This window comes from Pseudopodoces humilis, chromosome 2 (genome assembly GCF_049639895.1).
Source record: "Pseudopodoces humilis isolate 2021_Gansu_Grassland_sample_001 chromosome 2, ASM4963989v1, whole genome shotgun sequence".
Classification (NCBI taxonomy): Eukaryota; Metazoa; Chordata; class Aves; order Passeriformes; family Paridae; genus Pseudopodoces; species Pseudopodoces humilis.
This window is the reverse complement of record NC_142201.1, coordinates 94,935,713-94,955,977: the sequence shown is the minus strand read 5'-3', so window position 1 is coordinate 94,955,977 and position 20,265 is coordinate 94,935,713. Positions and strand designations below refer to the sequence as shown.

At 37.0% G+C, this 20,265-nt stretch overlaps 1 protein-coding gene across 16 annotated transcripts in view; it reads left to right on the top strand.

Moving 5' to 3' along the window:
• Positions 1-20,265, top strand: part of ABI3BP (ABI family member 3 binding protein) — a 138,409-nt gene that overhangs the window by 106,383 nt on the left and 11,761 nt on the right. For 15 of the 16 annotated variants that reach the window (XM_088052319.1, XM_088052315.1, XM_088052324.1 and 12 more), the window contains 6 exons: positions 2,329-2,424; positions 6,165-6,275; positions 9,029-9,112; positions 10,519-10,587; positions 11,176-11,388; positions 12,841-12,952. In XM_088052319.1, the coding sequence (XP_087908445.1) occupies positions 2,329-2,424; positions 6,165-6,275; positions 9,029-9,112; positions 10,519-10,587; positions 11,176-11,388; positions 12,841-12,952 (685 nt within the window). Of the gene's footprint in view, positions 1-2,328; positions 2,425-6,164; positions 6,276-8,139; positions 8,283-9,028; positions 9,113-10,518; positions 10,588-11,175; positions 11,389-12,840; positions 12,953-20,265 lie in introns of those variants that run through there. The other variant, XM_088052322.1, reaches the window with a different exon arrangement.

Here is a 20,265-nt window from a genome sequence, read left to right as displayed (position 1 = left end):
TGCTGAGGTTCCTGAAAAGTGTTGGCAAACAAACTTTGAGCAACATTTCCATTTTCCTTGTGAAAAGGAGGCATACATGGTTTTCATTAAAATGGCCATTAACTTTGTGTTCTGTTTACATTTTATTTTTTAAACTCTGTGTGTATTTCAGTTCATTTTATCAAGGACACTTTTTCCATTATTTCCCTTAAAATGATCCACCCCTCTAATAGTATTCCTACAATTAAAGACAGAGAGGTCAGTTTAAACGTGTTCCAGACCCCATTAATGTTTCCAGGAAAAAATATGGAATTAAAAGAAGACACAAAGACATATGCTAGTAATAGATCTATTCTCAATTCTATTAAAAGTTTGGATGAATGTGATAAGTGCTTTTAATAAGCAAGTTACATTAGTAGAGTAAGGCAAATGCTATGACAAATACAGCAAACCTTGGTTGTGCAGATACCTCATGTGAAAACACAAACTTTTATGTAACTTTAAAGTGTATTAAAATTCTCAAAATAGGAGATTTTGTGAACATGAAAGTATTGTGGTTTGATACTTTGATTTATTTTTCATTACTACTTTACCTGTGGAAGAACAGCAGTGCATGTTTCTGAAAAGAAAAAAAAATACTTCCTCCAACTAGAAGACATGCAATATTTTGTTCATTCTCAGCTGATATAATTCAGAAAAGATTATGATTCTAAATTAGATTCCAAGGAGTAGGATAGAGATAGGTTTTTCTGTAGAGACTGTAACATGCAAAACTAATTTAGTCTTGTAATATAGACTTGGGTGATTTAGTGTGAATTAGTCAATGTGCTACCACATTTTGCTGATATTTTTCACTGAAAGGTGAGCTGAGAAACTAAACATGCTCTAACTCATGATTTACAAGATTATTTTTATTTTTCTTAAGGCTGGTGCTGGTCTTCTCATGCCCTTTCTTCCTTTAACATCATTCACATGAAACATTGATTATCACTCTGGTGCTTTGTATAGCTGAAGATCTAATTAATTGTTTTACTTACCTGAAGACAAATTGCAGTTATACCAAACCATATGATGTGTTCAGGTATTTTAGACACAGGGACCAGGTCATCTGCATCCTGTTCCCAGCTTGCTGCAACTCTCATTACATTAATCTTTATTAAATTAATAATTATAATTAATTAATATGAATTAATATTATTAATAAGAAAATAAATAATAAGTAATTAAATAATTAATTGATAATAATTAATTAATTTAGTAAATTATTTACCATGTATGGACTGTGGATTTATCATGTATGGACTGTGTAAGGAACATGCAACAAAAATGGTCAAACAGTAAAGTAACAGAAAAATTATCTACTTCATACCAGTAAAATACTAGTGAAATATCAAAAAAAGAATGAGAAACAGATTATAAATCTATGAAATCTTTAGCTGAAGTGATTAGATCATGTTATATCAGGGTTGGAATTTGATAGTTAAAGTTAGATAGTAAAGTAAAGTTAGTTAGATTATGGTTAAATACTGAGATTTATGTTTTTAAAATACAACAAATTTTAGGGTTTTTTGTCTTACATCATGAGCAAGGGTGTGGGGAATTTTTTTCCCACAAACATGATGAAGTTGCAGTGCATCTTCTTGCTTTACTATATATAGAGTCCTTATAAAGTAAATATACTTACTTTGTTTAGAGAAAGCATATTAATTTAACAGTCTGGCTGTCCTATAAATACCAGCATGTGGAACAGTTGTTCTGTACCTGGAGTTGTGTTAATCTTTTAATACCACTTATTTTTTAAAAAAATGTGTTTATATAACTTTAAAATAGGACTTTCTCTTATGTACAAGCTGGATGTTATGTATACTTTGTCTCCTGTACTCCAACTATGGTGAATATATGTGGTCCAGAATTGCTCTAACCATTTAATATGGAGGATGATCAGAGATCTTATTATGGGGAGAAGGAAAACTTTCCCTTTGCAAGAATCAGTGGACATTTTATTCTTTACACTGAAAAACTAGAATTTTCTCTCTTCTCATTTTTCCACTTAAAATCTTGGTTTAACTCATCAGTTACCTCTTCATCTTATTAATTTTCTTTTTCAAAATATACTTCACTAAATGAATGTTTAAAATTAAACTGCAGACTTTGTAGAACCAGATCACTTTCTACTTACCTATATAAGAAGATAAGGCATATCACCATGTTATCAGTAAAAACATAGATGGGCCACACATGCTGGTTTTGCACATCATGTGAGCTGGAGTTTGAACATATTCAATATACAACTATTCCATGACTTGGTGCCACACTCTAGATACTTATTTAATTTCCTTTTTTTCACAGATTACCTTTATACACCTGAGGCTACTGCCAGACCAATTGACATGGATGTCAAAAGACCTCCAGAACATTTTGATACCTGGCAAAAACCAATTTCTGGTAAGGTTAATAAAAGCAGACAATACAGCAATTTTTAACAGTTGTTATTAGAAATAAAAACGCTTCTTTTTCTGCACACAAAGCACCTCCTCTGAGAAGAAAAAGTAATTCTTAATCATCCTCATCAACACACAATCTTATGGCTTCAGGATGCTACTAAAAGAGATTAAAAAAAGAGTCATTCATAGCCACTATTTAGTCACTTACATATGCTTAGTCACTACATGTGGTAGAAATTTTCACCACCAGAGTTTTATCCTTATGATCTAAAAGCCACAAAACTGTAAGCACTGACTTTTTAAATGCAAATAGTATCCACACAACAAAGGTGAATAAGGTAAAAGTATAACCAACTTGTACTCCCATGTATGAGGACGTTTCATTGAATATTGGGATTTTTTGGGAAAATTAGAATACTAAGCTTGCAGGAAAATAACAATGTGGAGTAAATCAGGTTACAGAGATTTTTTTACGTGTCTAAAGCAAGACTTGTAAGGTTTACTCTTCTGGCAAGTCTTGCAATCATATTTTCAAAGCAATCAAAATATTTTAACTAAAACATACATAAAGCAAATAAATACCCTGAGGTGTAAAGAATTTCTCGGTTTCATAAGCATAACCAGGCACAGAATTTGCTTTAGCTGTGTTTTTTTTGTGACATAGAAACTGACTGAAAATGAAATATTCTTTTGTTTTACTCTTGGATTTACTACTCAGCTGCAGATGTTCTTTTTAGCTAGCTACTCTTTTGATAACATGTTACTGGATCTTAAAACATTATTTTAAATACTGCTAATCCCTGTTCCTAATCCCTGTTGAATTTCCTTTGCACCTAATTTACCTCTACAAAGATAAGAGTCTATCTTGATAGCCAGGTTCTGGTATTTTATCATTTTTAACTTTATTCAGTCTTACCACTGTACTTTGCGTTCAGCTGCTACTAATAGTGCATCATGCTAGACTTAATCTTTGCAAAGTGTAAAGTGAAAACAAGGATGATGCTCTGCACTTTTTGTTACTGAATGTCAGGCAGTGGGTTTCCTTAAGTAAATCCAACTTGTGATTTGCAGAAACTTGAAGGTTTTTTATGTATTGATTAGAAGGGACATTAAGACCAACTTTTACTCATTTTATGACATTTGATGTCTAAAGTTAAGCTTTTAGAGCTTTGAGGTAAGCCAATACCTTGAACTGTAGTCACAAAAGGCAGTTGGGTACAGTTGTGAAATTATCTACTACTGTTTCATTATTTTCTTGTATAACTGCAGTCTCAGCTCTCATGAGGCCTTAATATGGATATTAAAATTCATGGAATCATAGAATGGTTTGGGTAAGAAGGAACATTTAAAGATCAAACAGTTCCACCTCACCTGCCTTGGGAGGGACACCTTCCACCAAACCAGATTGCTCCAAGTCCCATCCAACCTGGCCTTGAGTAGTTCCAGGGACGGGGCATCCACAATTTCTCTGGGCAGCCTGTGCCAGGGTTTTTCCACCCTCACAGTAAAGAATTTCTCCCTAATTTCTAACCTAACCCACACTCTTCCTGCTTATATTATTACCTAATATCCATCTACCCTATCTGTCTCTAATTTTTCACCCACCAGTATCCTCAAGTCATTACCTGCAGGGCAGGGCTGTTTTTCATCTGTCTCATCTAGCCAGTGCTGAGACTGGTGATTGCACCTGATCCAGGTGTGGCACCTTGTGCTTGGCCTTGATGGACTTCAGGAGGTTTGCACTGGCCCCTGCTCACCCTGCCAGGGTGTGTGGATGAGATCCCTTCCCTCCAATCTGTCCTCTGCACGACCAGCTTGGTGTCATCCACAGAACTGCTGAGGGTGCTCTCATTCCCATTGTCTGTGCCACCAATAAAAATGTCTTTAAGGCATCTGTCAATAAGAGGCTGCTCATTCTTCTCTTTCATCCGGAGTGACTGAGTCAAGGACTCCCAGTCCATAAAGAAGCCTAGAGATTAATTAAGTCCCAATATTTCACCATGTTGTTGTCCTTACAAGAATCCACACTCACAAAAAATCCCTAAATTCTATTGTGCATCCTAGTTTACAAGTGCAGTCTCCACACACTGGTAATTAAATTTGGTAGGATCATCGACCAGCACCCAAATCATTGCGGGAAGTAGCAGAAGGAAGTAGTAGGAATCCTTGTTTTCCCAGAGTCCAGTACAGTAGATTCAATTGTGACCCGGTACATTGAACGAAATGTTTTAGTTTGCCTGTAACTGTTGTGGTTGTGCTGTTCAGGTGATATGAAAGAAACCACTGGGAAGTCAATGCTTGCACATTTTTACTTCATAAATATCTTGGACAATCCCTTCTCTAATTGTGGGCAGGGGGCAAATAAAGATGAATACTACCATATAGTAATACCTAGGGTATGATGACACATACACAAAAATTTATTATACTTTTTCAGGCCTTAAGCATATTTTTTTCATCTCCATCTGGAGATTTAAAATGACTATGAAACCTTCAAATGCTATTTTCAAAACCACTATATCCTTCTATATTAGATAGAGCATTATTTTTTGTCTTGATCTGAGGGATTTAAAAAAAAAATAAAACCAACTGTCTTATAAGTGAGTGCAAGAGCCCAAAAAGGAAAATGGAAGAGAGAGAGAGATAGAGATATTCCTGTTTGTATATTGTAAGTATTTCCAGAAAAGTTCTCCTAAATGAGCCTTTGGATCTGCTCCCTTCTTACCCACAATCTCTCTGTTTGTAGGGTAAACTAAGGTCTGATACAGAGGACCTGAGGTACCTTATGGAGCCAGCAATTCAGTATCAGGCAACTTACATAGTTGTTGACATTGGCAACCTTATGAGAATTATATTACTCTTGAGGATTTTCTCCTTTTAGGTACAAAAAGGCTTTTGTTACATAAATGTGTTGCACATATCTTCTGGATTTTCTTAAGGAAAGAAGGGCAAAGGTGAATAGTGGAACAAAAATATTTTCCTTTGCCTTTCCTTTGCCTTTCCTTTGCATAATAAAACCCTTCATAATTGTCTGGAAAATACAGTAAAATGATTTGTAAGTATGAATTAAGGAGCTTAGATTTTCCTTTTAGACCTCACTGTCAAAGGACATTAGCAGATAAATTTAATGGGTACTGGCTGGAGCTGCACATTGAAATAACCAAGTTGGGTACTTCAGAAATTTCTACAACAGTAATTGTCTTTAGCAATGTCAGTGTATGAAGTAACTTTTTTCAGTTTTGAATGGTATGGAATAAATTGTTCCTAATGATAATTTCATTTTTCTTGCCTCTTTTTCTTCAAGATGAGGGTGGCCAGTTGTATTAGTCAGAATGCACAAGAGGTCAGAAATTTTGTGAGTAGGATACTGAAGATGTTTCTGACCACACTGAGGTGGTGTTTGTTGTGTGAAGATGTATCCACTCGAATGCCAAAAAATTACTGTTGACAAAAATGAGTAACTACACAGAAAGTGAATCACTGAAACACTTGTACAAAATCCCAAAGGAGCTACATTTTTTTTCAGCAGAAACTTTGTTTAAAACTTCATGGCACACTGTTCTTAGAGAATTTAAGGCTGAAAATACAACTCAGATCAGCTCCTAATCTCACGTCTCCACTTTTGATATTAAGTCAGACATGAAATATTGCTTGAGAAGTCAGAATATAACTTCTAGTGTTTCTGATTTTATGGGATTTGAGGTTAAATAATTAATAATGGTGTCTTGTAATGTCATTCAGTGACTTCATCACCTGGCCCTCAGCACCCTCCTATACCTCCTGCCAGGCCTACACAAATGAGAAGAAAACCTCTGCCTCCTAACACCGTGACTGGTAAACCAGGGAGTCCAGGTATTTCTGCCTTTTCAGAATAAATGTTTTATTGTGTGTGAGATAATACTGGCTAGCAGGGTACAGGAGGATTCTATAGCATAGATTTCTTTGATCTGTGATATCTATAGAAACTAGTCTTTTGGAACACACGGGCCTTGTGTCTTTTGTGTTCTTACAAAAAGCCCTCTTTCTTCCTCTAACCTAGTTATATCGAAATCATGTCTAATAAGGGTGTTGAAAGCAAAATAACACACTCCAAGTCATCCTATAAGCAGATCAACCTTAAGAATATTTCATGTGTACTAAAATAATTTTTTGCTATTTAATGTGCATGTTAGATGGGAGATGTTGATTACTGTGCTGCAATGCCTAGTCCTAACTGGTTATTTCTTATGGAACTCCTCACATATATACCATGCATCCATTAATAGCTGCAAAAAAATGAGCTAAAAGTCACCCAGACAAGAACTGCACTGGGAGGTAGAGCAAGCTGAGTTGTTTCATGTGCAGAGTTTAGCTTGACTATTGTGCTAAAGTATTCTGGCTTCTCAGTATTAAGAGGACATAGAAACTTTCACCTTTTCTGTTTCATTTTAAGTTTATCCTGAAGGAGGTATTCAGTATCCACATGGATGTTTCATCAGTGGATTCTATACAAGAATCCTTAGGCTAACATTATTCGACGTAGTCAGAAACTATCTCCTTAAGCTTAACATCATGACAGCTTCTTTCCTCTTCATATTGATCTCTGTAGTTCCTTGGAAATATAAAGGCCTTTATATATATATATAAATATATATTTATATATATGAATATACAGCTATATATGAATATACAGCTCTATTGGATTGCCTATTGTGGGTTGTTTGCTTTTTTTGTTGGTTTTTTTTGTTTGTTTGTTTGTTTTTTCATTTGTGACTTTGTGTGCTTTTAAGGTACTAAAGACCTAAATAATACTTTAGTATTTTGTGTGGCAGATGAGTAGCAAGAATCTCCAAGCTGGAGTCAACCATTTATTCATCAGCAGAGCCAAGATTGAAATACTGTGTCTGCACTTGATGGGTAGTGTTTCCTTAGCAATAGTTACAAGAAAACAGAAGACATCATCAGTCTTAGACCTGATATATTTTCTTTTGCTTGTATTGGGGTCTATACTAATTTTCTCCAATAAGAATCTAATTAATTTACCAGTGTTTTGAAATTTCAACCTTTTTCCTTACACTGGAGGCCAGGTTATGTGGTAGTCAGCATTTACCGTACCTTCCTAGGCTCTCAGGATGGAATAAACTGGTTAAACAGTCTGGTTCTTCCTTGTGGGGACAGTAGAATATTTTCTTTCTTCTGTGTTTCCTAGTGTTTTATCCAGCTTAGTTTTAAACATTGTAATTTTGTTTCTTCTGGTTCCATGGAGAGGCAGTTCCACTGTACTAACAGGAAAAATTTGCCTCAATGTTCTTCTTGGATTTTCCCTGTCAGAATTCTGTCCTCTTTCTCATTAACACTGTGACTAATTCCTTACTTGCATCTTTCTAACTCATCCAGTGGATATTATGGAAAGGTTTCTATGCAGACATTAAAAATCTCCTGAATGGGAAAAAAAAAATGGAAATGAGAGTTCCAGAAACTTTGTGAAATTGAACCCTAGTGAGAATCATTCAGATTTCCACTTTATTAAGAAAATAAGTGGGAAGTAGGGATTTTTGTTGTCTTAAACTTGGCTCACCAGAGTTCTGCCTTCAGTTGCCATGTTTTGTATCGCATATGATGGGGAAGTAACTATATTATATAGTTCTTGACTCTTCAGGGTTGAGATTTCACTGTCATATCATCATTATCTGGGCGTATCTGCATGTTTTAAGAATTAAATTCTTGTCTTTTACAGCTATTATGCAAGAAATCAAGACCTTTACCAAGGATTGTTTGCCTCTTAGAAACCTGTTTTCTTTATTAGGTGGTAACAGCTCAAGAATGAAAACAATGTCACATAATCTAAAATACTTCTTTTAAATAGCTGTTGAATTATTGGTGATAATACTGCCTCTATCAGTCAGTTTCTGTCCAGGTTTATGGAAACTACTAAAGAAATTAGTCGAGCAAGAAAACTTTTCTTCTTGACTGATACAGTGTAATAAATGTTGAAAATGCTGGACTTGGCTGCATTTTCTTTGCCTTCATTTGAAGTGTATCTTAATTTCATTTAGTGGAAGCTCCAGTACTGTTCTGTAATTAAACTCTTAATGCAGTCCACAGTTAAGGACCTGGTGTTTTATCACTCCAAATGTTCCAGCACTACCCTTGCTAATGTATGTGCTGAGTTGAGAGCAGAAATTAATCTTACCTATATTTGAGGGAAGGATCCAAGTTTCAGTTGCTGACTTCAGCTATTGTGTCTTGCAACTCAGGAAGAAATGTTCTCTTTCTTTAAGGAATATCAGTGTCCATGCTGGTCATTTTACATCCTTTCACCAGCCTGTGTAGAACGGTTCTGTGCATTAAACCAGTTTATATGCTAGTTGACTAAAGTCATCCAAGACAACCTCAAAGTAGCAAAGAGTTTTCTTACTAGGTTTCAGGATTAGGTTACATTTGCAGCTAGCACAGTTCAGAACTTTCCTAAATCCAGCTGAGGGATTACTATGATTTAAATGAAAATACTTGTTGCATGAAGCAGTTGTCACAAAACTGAGTTCTCTCAGAAAATCAGAAAGCTGTTTGACACCTTCAAATGCTGAATGTCTTGTTGCTACAAGTCCCTCCATCTGTCACTATAGCTAAGCCTGCTGGACCAACACCACCTGTGAGGACAGGAACATTATATAAGACACCAACAGCTTTTGCAACTCCGGAGTATTATGGTGAGCATATTACAAACATTCCTGGTTTTTCCTTTTTTCTTTTTTTTTAATTAACATTAGGGTTTCCATTTTTCTTTTGCTTCCCTTCCCTAAGATTTATTGATGCATTTTATATTTAACATAAAAAGTATTTTGTCTGGGGTGATTCTGATTTCTTCTATGCCACTTTGTGACTTTTCTGATTTGACTGAGATCTAGCTCCCTTCTCTTACACACCTTGGTAACTGAGAACATGTCAGGACTTCCATTTTCCTAGAAATTTGTACATGCTCAGTAGGCTTTCAGTACTAATCAGTGGTCATTTAAAGCTGTGCAAAGAATAGACAAGGCACTTCTTTTTCTGGATGTTTCAATTTTCCCAATACATAAATTCAAAATGTTATTTGTCAGTGGTGGATAGTGCTCATCACAGATGTGATATCCTCCTTCATTTGATCAAACTGCCACCATTTAAATAGAAAAAACTGTAGTAGTGCAATCATAGTGGTCAGTGGGTAATTTTCCATTTATAAAACTGAGAGTTGGTTACAAATTTAGAGCAAAGTCTTTTCAAGGTGGCATACAGTAAAGGGTTTGGAAGAGGATGTGGTTAGAAGTTTTGAGCCCAAATGTGCAGCTCTTGGTACATTGTCATTAATGATGCTGCTTCTAATTTTCCTGGATTTATAGTAATACTTAAATTCTTGTCTCCTTACAATGATCATTGTAATCCTCAGTGCTCAGTAAAGCGAGCTGGATGCTAGATTTATTTATAACTGCTTGATGGGAAGGTTTGTGTTTTATCTGTTGAGGTCCATTGTAGTATTTGCATCGTGTTCAGTGTAGTAGCTAATTAATACAACATTGTGTCATGAATCCTGACTGCTTTAGCACATTTCTCTTCACCAGTGTATTTGTTTTCAATTTCCTTCAAATTTTTTGGAATTTGTGCTCTCTGAAAATAGAATTTTTTATTTCCCTGTTATTTTTAGAGAAGCTACTTGGCCAGTGTAGTAGTTCTATATATCCCAGGAACATCAAAAAAGCTCCAAGCTAAACAGCCAGCACAGTGCAAAAACATCCTTTTTCTGTGGCTGACCTTTCTTGTCCTTACCATAAATTCAACTAAAACAAACCCAGGACAATGGTCTAAAAAGTATTTTACATATATTGCAAGAACTAAATCCAGCAGCAGTCATGAATTCTGTCATTTTGATTATGGCTGTCTGTACTACCAGGTAAGTACAGGATTTACACAGCATCACAGAAAAAATGGAGTACCTAAAATAAATAGACAGATCTGGCAACAAATATCTACCATTTATCTATTCTTACAATGATTTAAAGTGCCAAAGGAACTGTGAAATGCTGCAGTTCTAACACTGAAACTTTGTATTTATTGCAAATTATGTCTGTGTTTTCTACAGTTGATGAAACTGTCTTCAGCTCAAGTCCTACATCAGAAACAGATTCTTCAGGAAAACCAAGGTACCAAGGTAGGATTTTCATAGCTATGGTATTTTTATTTTAGGGAGTATATGAAGTCTGAGCCATCTTGCATCAAATTATCTTATTTGGTTATTCAAAGACCAAAATTTTATTTGATTCTGTGTCACTTTAGTGACAGATGAAAGAGCTGCAGTACAAAGCAGTATTTTCTTGATTGAATTTTACTTTTACTTTCTAGACGAAAGTTCTCAATCCTTCTGTAACAGATCCTTCTGTGATCCTTTTGTGACAGATTTTAATTCTTTCAAACATTGTGTATCACCTGCTAATACCTTCAGAATGTCATTTCATCAGTAGTGCCAGTGGGAAGGGAGTGAAGGCAGATTCCAGGTCAAGCAACAATAAGTAAAATTTTAAAAATAAGCAAAAAAGCCAACAACAAAAACATAAACAAAATCCAAAACAAACAAAAACAAGAACAAGCAGCTTCATATTGAATATATGGGGTTTATTCTGAAAGCTTTGTGCAGACTTTTGCTTAGTGTCCTTGTATGGGTGCCGTGCACCAGGTGAAATGGTGCTGCCAGTTTGTAAAAACACTCTGTTGAGTAACAGCTCTTTCTCATTGTTCTTAGCCCCCCATGTCAAGTACATGAAGAAAGATGATGATGTGCCTTGCTCCATCACAAGCTCCCTCGAGCATTTTCCTCAAGAAGAAGTTGGCAGCAAGGAAGAACCCACTCGTCCTCCTCAAAATCCTCCAACCAACCTCACCGTGGTGACTGTGGAGGGCTGTCCATCCTTTGTCATACTGGATTGGGAAAAACCGGACAATGACACTGTTACTGGTTGGTTTGATTTCTTTCCTCCATTGTGTGATAATACAGTATTTCCATCTTAATTTACTTTCACAGTAGTTTTTTGCTATTTAAAAGTACTTTAGACCTCAGGGATTAAAGGAGCCCAGTGGGGTTGGGTTTTTTTGTGCTACTGTCATTTCCAGTGTGGGTGAAAACCTGCCACTAGATTACAACAAGATTTACACAGCAAGGAGCATTGGTGCCAGTGATGACACAAAAAGATACTTAAGAATTATGACTCTGTATCTTCTCCAATTTTCTGGACCCTCTCAGTACAGGATCTGGTAAGATCTAGTCAAGAAGTTCCAACAATACAGCAGTAAGTATGGATGCACACACATAATGTAGGCATCCTTCTCCACCTGAGGAGGTTGTTTCACAGTGGGCCAGACACAATCAAAGCTGACATCCATCTAGTAAGTCAGTAGAACTCTGCCAGCATAATACTTGCAGTACCCACTGCAAGAGGGTCAACAAGCCCTCTCTGTTAAAAGAATCTCTTGGGTTTTTTTTCATTTCTAAAGAGGTTTATATTGAGAATTAATACATGTGAGTCATGCAGGACTAGGCACACAGACAGGTAAACATGCAAGATGGACATTCCTAATTCTTCCAACATCTTCTGTACCTCAACACTAGCTGACAAAAATTGAACATTGCAGTTAGCTAAAAACTCAGTCAATGACTCATCAAAATCAATTCTGAATTCAAGAGAAGGCATTGAATGCTGAAGTGATTGCTTCATATTGGCACCATTATGGCATGACTTGTTTAGACAGGCTTAAACCAATTTTGCTGTCGTCTCTTTCTATTTTTGTAGTTTATGCATGTTTTTCCAATCATCGTATTTAGGCATTGCATCTCTTTTTTATAAATAAATGCACTGTTTCAGATAGAAAGGTAGAAACAGAAAACATAATTTGTTGCATCATTTTGTTTCTTGAATGGTTATTTTTCTTGACTTTAACTGTGTACAAGGGGTTTCATTGGGTGTGCCCAAAACCAAAACATAATGGAAAGGTCTGACAAATAACAACGAAAACAGAGATCACACTCACCTCCTTGTTTTCATAAAAAACTACAAACATCAGGAACCAAGACCATTTTGCTCACGCTTTGCTCCTTTGTGTTGCCACAGAAGTGGAGGGCAGTTTCTTGCCTTGTGCACTGAGTAACAAGCAGGCACTGAATGGACTCAGTAGTTCTTGGTGTGTGTCTGTGTTTGCATGCACATATTTGTGTGCTCATTCATTTCCTGCATTTTCTTTTCCAACTTGAATGAATTAAAAAGTCCAAATCATATATTGACTTTCAGGCTGGCAAAAGGCAGAAAGGTTGAATTCCTGTAAAATTGCATACTCATTCACTATCTGGTTGTATTTAAGAAGCTCAAATAAGAGATGTTACTTGATGTGATTTTTCTTTACTGTAATTTTCCAGAGTATGAGGTTGTATCAACTGAAAATGGAGGAAGTGATGGTGAAAAGGAGAAATCAATTATCACGACAAATCAAACCCATTCTACAGTGGAAAACCTAAAACCTGACACAAGGTAATTAAATAATATAATTTTCTAAGTTAATCCTACTAATTTAGAATGGCAGTTGTCTGCCACATCAGATGGAAATACCTATGGAAATAAGACCCAATTGGTTTTACTCCTGTTTAGATAGAAAAAAATGTGTGGTTTGGTTTATCTTTCTTCTAAGTTAACAGATAAAACATATTTGAGGAATCTTTAGGAAATTTGCAAGAGTATTTGTGGTCTGGACAAGCTGCAGGAGTGACCTGTGGTATCAGAAAGACTACCTGTCAAAAGTAAGGAAATCACCCTGAGGAGGAAAAACACATTTGTCCTGAACTTATGGTTTTCTTTCAATGTGTTAAAAGAGCTGGCAAATGAAAAATGAGTAAATAAATTCCAGTTGATGGTGTGATTCTCATGCAACTAATTCAAATAAGCATTGATCTATCTTTAAATATCAAATATCATAAAAATGTATCCTTCTTTTTATGGTGAAATTCAGAGCAGGGAAGAAAACCCTTTGTCTTTTGTAATGTTGTTTACTAATTTAATCAGAAAGCTAATGAGTGACAGTTGGGATTTTTCCTGTAAGACCATCCATTTGGCTTTGGTGAATGGATGTTTCTGTTTTAGATAAGCTACCCTTTTCCATTATTATCAGCCATGCATTGGAAACACAGCACAAAATTCTTCATAGAGCCCACGTTGAGCCTTTATTTTTAGGCAATGTGTGGTGTAATCTGAGGTGCTGGTTCAACCTCTGTTGTTACCAGCAGCTCCTGGGAGAAGGAATGAAAACCTATTGCACAAAGTGGAGGGCAAGGGAAGAGAATTTGAAAAACAAGATTATGATACCCCAAAAGAGTTTATCTGACAGATTTCAAAAGATGGGCTCACAAGATGGGCTAGAATTGCTGTGTTTTGCTTTGGGAATTCAAGAATTCCTGAAAGCATGTGGCTTGTGTGTGGGTGAACAGCAGCTATGTTGCTCATTCATGTTAAGAGGCAATTAGGATATGTTAGCAATACATAGCTTGGGCAACAAGCATTGTTTTTCTTGATCAGCTGAGAAGACTTATAAGAGATGGCAAAACAATGTATTTCTGGAGTGGTGACTAAGAAGGGGAGTAGGTGCTGTTAAAGTTGTCAGTCTATGCTGTTTGTGTTTTCATTTCAGTTCTGTTTTGAAATAATACTGTTGCATTTTTGAAAAGAGCTCTGTGTTATTAAGCAGATTCTCTTTCATTCCACATTCAAACTCTTCATGTCACATGTGGTGGCAGAGATGGGATGGATTTGGTTAAGTGTAGAAGGACATTGAAGCAAAGGAAAACCCTTGTTACTGGGAGCAGTGTCCACATGACCATAAGAGAAAAGCTTTTTACACTGCTGTTTGTTCAGAAAGGAAGCAAGATGGAGACAGACAGATACAGCTAGAGCCATTGGAAAGGTCATAATGAAGGCAGGAGCTATGCAAAAGCAGATAAAATGTTTTTTAATCTTATTTAGCAACAATTCTGTCAAACCTGTGAGAAGACATTCATGTTTTGGTGGGCAAGGGCCAACCAAACGCCATGGGGTACAGCTGTCTTTTGAAGAGTGCATTTTTTTACAAGGAGCTAGGTAGGAAATCAGGAGTGACTGGTGGAGGCTGACTTAAGACATAAAGGGATAAATTTTCCTGAGGAGAGTGCAACTACCATTCACCAACCCCAGCCTCAAAAAGAAAGAGTGAAAGCTTTTCTAGATCCAGAGGGCCATTGCCCAAAATTGAAAACCTTTGATATAAATTGCAGTGGTACATGTCCCTCAAGTCTCACCAGATTTAAGGATGTAAAGTCCTCAGAGTGGCTCTGTTCAATAAACTCCCATTCCAAGCAAAATGTGTGTTTCCTAATTTTGAGGACACCTTGAGAGCTTTGGCAGAAGCACAAGAAGTTCCTGTTACCACTTAAATCCAGGCTTGCTGGCACACTAAATTCAGGGAAAACAAGAAAGTGGTTAAGACAGCTGGCATCATGTAGACAGTATCTGTTCTGCCAAGAAACATCACATGTCCATAATAAAAGTCTCCTGTCTATCAGGAGCTGCTCATTAGATGAAGGAAATGGACTTCTGGATAAAATTGACTGCAAATGGGAGGAAGAGCGACAATTAAACACAGCTCAATATTCATTAACAGAGTCCCTGAAATGTCTAAAAATTCATCAAACAATACATTAAGATTGGCAAGGAAACTTTTCCATAACTAGCCTTAAAGGGAAGAGCTATAGAAGAGGTAGAGCTGGCAAAGAAACTTGGAAGAGAAATAGAAATCCCTCCCACAAGTGATCAACATTTGCAAACGTACCAGCAATATATGGAAAGAGAGATTCTCAGCAGCAGAAGGTGGATTAACTGGGAAGAACCTCTTCCTCTGGAAAAACTGACAAGCTGAATTAGACACCCTATTTTTTCCCTCTGTCCTGAAGCCCTCAGTGAGGCTTGTGTGAACCCCCTATGCTGCTCTGAAGGTCCAGCGCATTCAGAGCTAAAGGCAGTTCAGGACAGATCTAAAGCAGACAGACCTAAACAAAGACTTCCCAAAAAGGCATAAAAATGCTTGTGAATCTGTTACCTCAGCCTTCATGGGTCAGTTTAGAGCAGAAAGACCCTGTGGCAGCGAGGCACTTCAAGCCTGTGGCTGTGCAGACATATGCTCTTGAGCAGCTGTACCTGACCCAGCATCCTGCTGATGTACTTCAGGTAGGATATGGTAAAGCCTGGCCCAGAAGCTAGAGTTAATTGCCCACAGTCAGCAGGAGGGAAGCAAGACAAACAACTTTTCAGTGTGAAGGGGGTAGAAGAAGCAGCAGGGAAAACCTGGGTGCCAGATCATGCTGTTTGTTTGCTTTACTTTTTTGCATTCTTCAAATGGGTCATACCGCTACACCTCTGGAAGCTCTGCAGCAAGGCAGACACCCTTCTTCCTTTGAGCTGGCCCTTACACAAGGCAGCTTTTAAAGATTAAGAGCTAATGGCCAGACCTTAAATATTTCAGGAATTTGGACAGTGTTAGGGAAGCAACAAAGAGACTTTTACAGTCCCTCATCAAAAATTGCATGTGAGACTGCAGCTGTCAGTAAGTACAAACACAGAAGTTAAATGGGATGAGGATTATCGTGTAGTATTCTGTGTGTCCATTTAGCTGTCTGAAAAGTGACTAGATCCAGAAAAAATGCACTGGCTAAAAAGAGAGTTTCAACTTTGAGTACAGTTATCAAGTGTTTGGCTTTAGCAGACTCATACCATGACAATATGGAGATGGAAATGAAAATGGACTTTCATAGGCATACCACAACTTGTGAAGGTTACTTTTAAACAAATCAAGTCATATATATTACAGAAGTTTGTTGCCTTTCTGTCTTAAATACACCCAGCTTTATGTGCTCCTGGTGACTTGACTACAAGTCTGATACTCTGAGATGAAAGTAAAATCGAGTTTTGAAAAACTTCTGATTGTGAGGACATAGACCCTTTAAATAAATGTGGGGCACAGTCAGCTGCTTTCTAATGCAACTGATTGTCTGGGGGTCTTTTTCTTAAAAAAAAAAGTTTTAGAGGCTCCTGTACAATGTGATTTCATTGGAATGTTGAGATCCATGTTTTTTGCCCAAGGAAAGACATATCCTATCCGTGCCACTTTCCCACAGTAAGGCATGCCTCACAGTTGACAACCACACATTAATTTAAAGGATCTTTCCTTATACAACAATTATTTTATCCTTTTTCACCTAGTGAATTGCCAAATATGGTGATTGCAGGATTTAAAACCTTAGAAGATTTCTGATAGTTTAAATAACTTGGGAAGTTCAAATCTTGATATCCATTATTTGGTTGGTCAGAGTTCTTGAAATTGGTACTCTTGCTGGTGGTAAGCTGCTGTTTGGCTTCAGTCCAGAATTCTGTTTAATTTCATCAGATTTGCTTCTGATTGTAACCTTTACCTGAAATATCACTAAGCATGTAGTGTTATTACGCTATGTGAGCCAGATAATGATATACATCTTCCTTCTACAGATAGTTAATTGGATATAATTACATATACCAGTTGGTGCCTGAAGAAAACTTCCTCTTGTTTTATGAATGTCTTCTGCTTAAACATTGCTCTATAGATGTGCTTCTGTGACCTAATATTCACATATACACAGTGCTGATTATGACTTTGTACTGTAGTTAGCATTTATTATCCTTTATACTACTTCCAAGAACTTTAGAGAAGGTCCAGGTCACATTTCACTCAGCCCTCTGTTCAGTATCACACAAAAGCACACACCAAAATTTCTGCAGTTTTTGCCATCTTTATTCTTCTGTTGGTGAAAAGATTGTAGCAACCAAATTCCATTTATCCTTCCTTCTCCTGGTTAGTCTGAACAGAGTAGTGAGCTACTCAGTTTTTATTCTGTTGTTCAAAGAGTGTCTGCCACTACTGTACCTTATGAACCCTGAGCTCAAAGCAGCTAAATCAGCCCTGTCATGAAAAGGGGCCTGGACCAGGTCACCCTTATAGGTGTGACATGTATTATTGTAAGATTGGACCTTAGGGGCAGTTTCTGGTCTTGCACACCTCAGTTTCCTCCAATTTCTTTAATGCAGGCTTAGTGTGTTAAGGCAAATGTCATTTCTATCTTAGCAAAGAAAAATGAGAGAAGCAAATGCATTACTAGGAACTAACAATTTTTCATCCTCCACATGGAAATTCTGTGATTCTTATAGTGAGAAATGCAGTGTTTATTCCACCTGGAAAAGAGTCAAACTGCAAGACTGATAGTTTTGGTCAAAGTAGTTACAGTCTAACTTCCAAGCAGCCATTTGAGGAATGAGACCTGCAATATTCCATCTAAGCTGCCATACAGGTCTCCTGTTTCTCAGTTTCCTTAAAAGGCTGCTCACATTGGAACTCCCAATGGGAGGACCACTGGCATACCCAAGACTCTGCTCTTTCCTTGTTTCACATTAAAACTTTCCTTCATAAGGAAGCATTGCAGTAACTTCTCCCATGTTAATATTAGTCAAGCAAGATCTCCCATATGTGAGTCAAGATAAGGTTATTATCCACAATTTTCAGTATTTTTCTCCTTGAGCTGCTTGTTTGCAATAATTATTGAGAGGCCCCAGAGAGAAAAGGGCTTACTGTGTTTTTTGTTGTCTTAATTCCATCTCTTGTGTAGTAATGATGGTGTTCCTCTGCATATTCTCCTTGGAAAAAATTGGTTTCACTGACCTGTAGTTTTTTCATGGACTTTCCTAGCCTAAAATATTAAATGCAGATGTTGTTTGGGTTTTTTTTCCAATGAGATTTTTTGTTATTTCTGCTGATTTCTGTGCCAAAATATGTAGTTCTTATTTCTGTATCCCTGCCCTATCTTGGAACCTTCTGTTTTTTGGTCGGTGTACATTTTCTCTTTCATTCTGGTAGTTTGTTTAAGGACAGTGAAGCCCATAGCACAGGCCATAGTGTCCAGGAAGTTTTACAGCCCAAATTCCTATGCAAGCCTTCAAAAAAGGGCCTGAAGACTGCTGAAAGCTGTTCTCATGTATATTTGTAATGGCAGTAATTGGAAGGTAGTAAAGAAAAATAGTAAGACTTGTTCTAATTACTCTGGGGAAGTTTGAGTAGCCACTGGAGGATGTGTCCCATCAGCCTACTGGTATAGAAAAATATTATTAATAATAAACAAAAAGCCTGTGATGCTTGCATTCCATTGTTTTATATAACTTCCCATTAGGTACTGATCTGCTTCCTCATTAATTATTTTGGTAATTCAAATATACTCTTCTCCTTTTTAAAAAATTTTGAGTGGTTTCTGTTGGATTTTTTGTGTTAGATTGTGTCCCAAGACTGTTATCACCTTTATCTAATATTGTTTTGTATTGTAGTTAGCACCCAAATGTTCTAATCTCATATGAGGCAAAACCCAAGAAAATCTCTATCAATGCAGAGAGTTTAGCTTTTGCTAACAGCATGGTTCAAGAGATAGGAACTACAAAGGAAGCTTCAATGCAGCAAAATTCAGAAAGTGGCAGAAAAATGCTGGAGGTTTCTATTTGTTTTATTAAAAAATTAACAGGTACTGCTGTTGATATCAGGGTTCATGGATAAGCACTTTCCATTTCTCTTAGACCTTCTTCCAACTTTGCTAGGAGAAAGATTCCTCAAACAAGCATAGCAGCTCCTCCTCTCTTTCTCTCTTACTCTTTCTCTCCTCTCTTGCTTTCTCACTTTCTCTCTCCCTCTCTCTCCCTTTCTCTCTCTCTCTCCCTTCCTGTCTTTCTCTCTTTCTCTCTCTCTTTCTCTCTCTTTCTCTGTTTCTCTTTCTTTCTCCTCCTCTCTCTTTCTTTCTCTCTTTCTCTCTTTCTCTCTCTCTGTTTTTCTTTTTCTCTCTCTCTCTTTCTCTCTCTTTCTTTCTCTCTTTCTTTCTTTCTCTCTTTCTCTCTCTCTTTCTCTCTTTCTTTCTCTCTTTCTTTCTCTCTTTCTTTCTCTCTTTCTTTCTCTCTTTCTTTCTCTCTTTCTTTCTCTCTTTCTTTCTTTCCTGGCCACACTACCATCCAAGCACACTCCGCAGAGACAGAGAAGCTCTGTGCACAGAGCCCTGCACAACTGCTATCCAACACCAGCAACTCCCCAGCAATAGTCCTGAAGTCTCAGGACTGTACTCAGCTGCTCCAGTTCTCCTATTATGGTGAAAATCTCTCTTCACCTATTTTCAGTCCTGCAATCTTCAATCTTCTCCTTTTGCATGATTTAAAAAATGCAGGAGCAGCTGCATTTGCCAGAGTTCCATGTGGTATAGCGATTTCCTGTGGTGGAAAAATACACTCCAAGTAGTAATTACTGTAAGTCAAGTCCATTTAATCTGCACAAGGACTTTTACTGGCTTACACAGTTGGGGAGGATTTGGAAGGCCTGGTCTCCAAAGGTTTGTAGAACAGCAATCTTAAAGGTGTGATGCATTAGATTGCTACTTACATAGGATAGCAGAGGTTTTGGTGTATTAGGCAGGCAGATATAAAGATGGAATATAGACTCCAGTTTCTCATTAGGTAAGTCTAATTAACCAGCAGACATGGGATAACCATTGTATGGCTTCCCTATCCCCCTTTATTAATTTTACCATACGTTCTTCTTGAAACTAACCAATTTTTCCTCTTCCTTGTGGTTTTTATGGAAGTGCATAACAGTGCAGATGGTACCCTTTTTTCACCATTTTATTTCTATTTTTCAGATCTTTCACCTGACACACAAAAAGGAAGACTTTAGATTGTCTTCTATTAAAACAGCCACAGCATAGCTTTAAAAT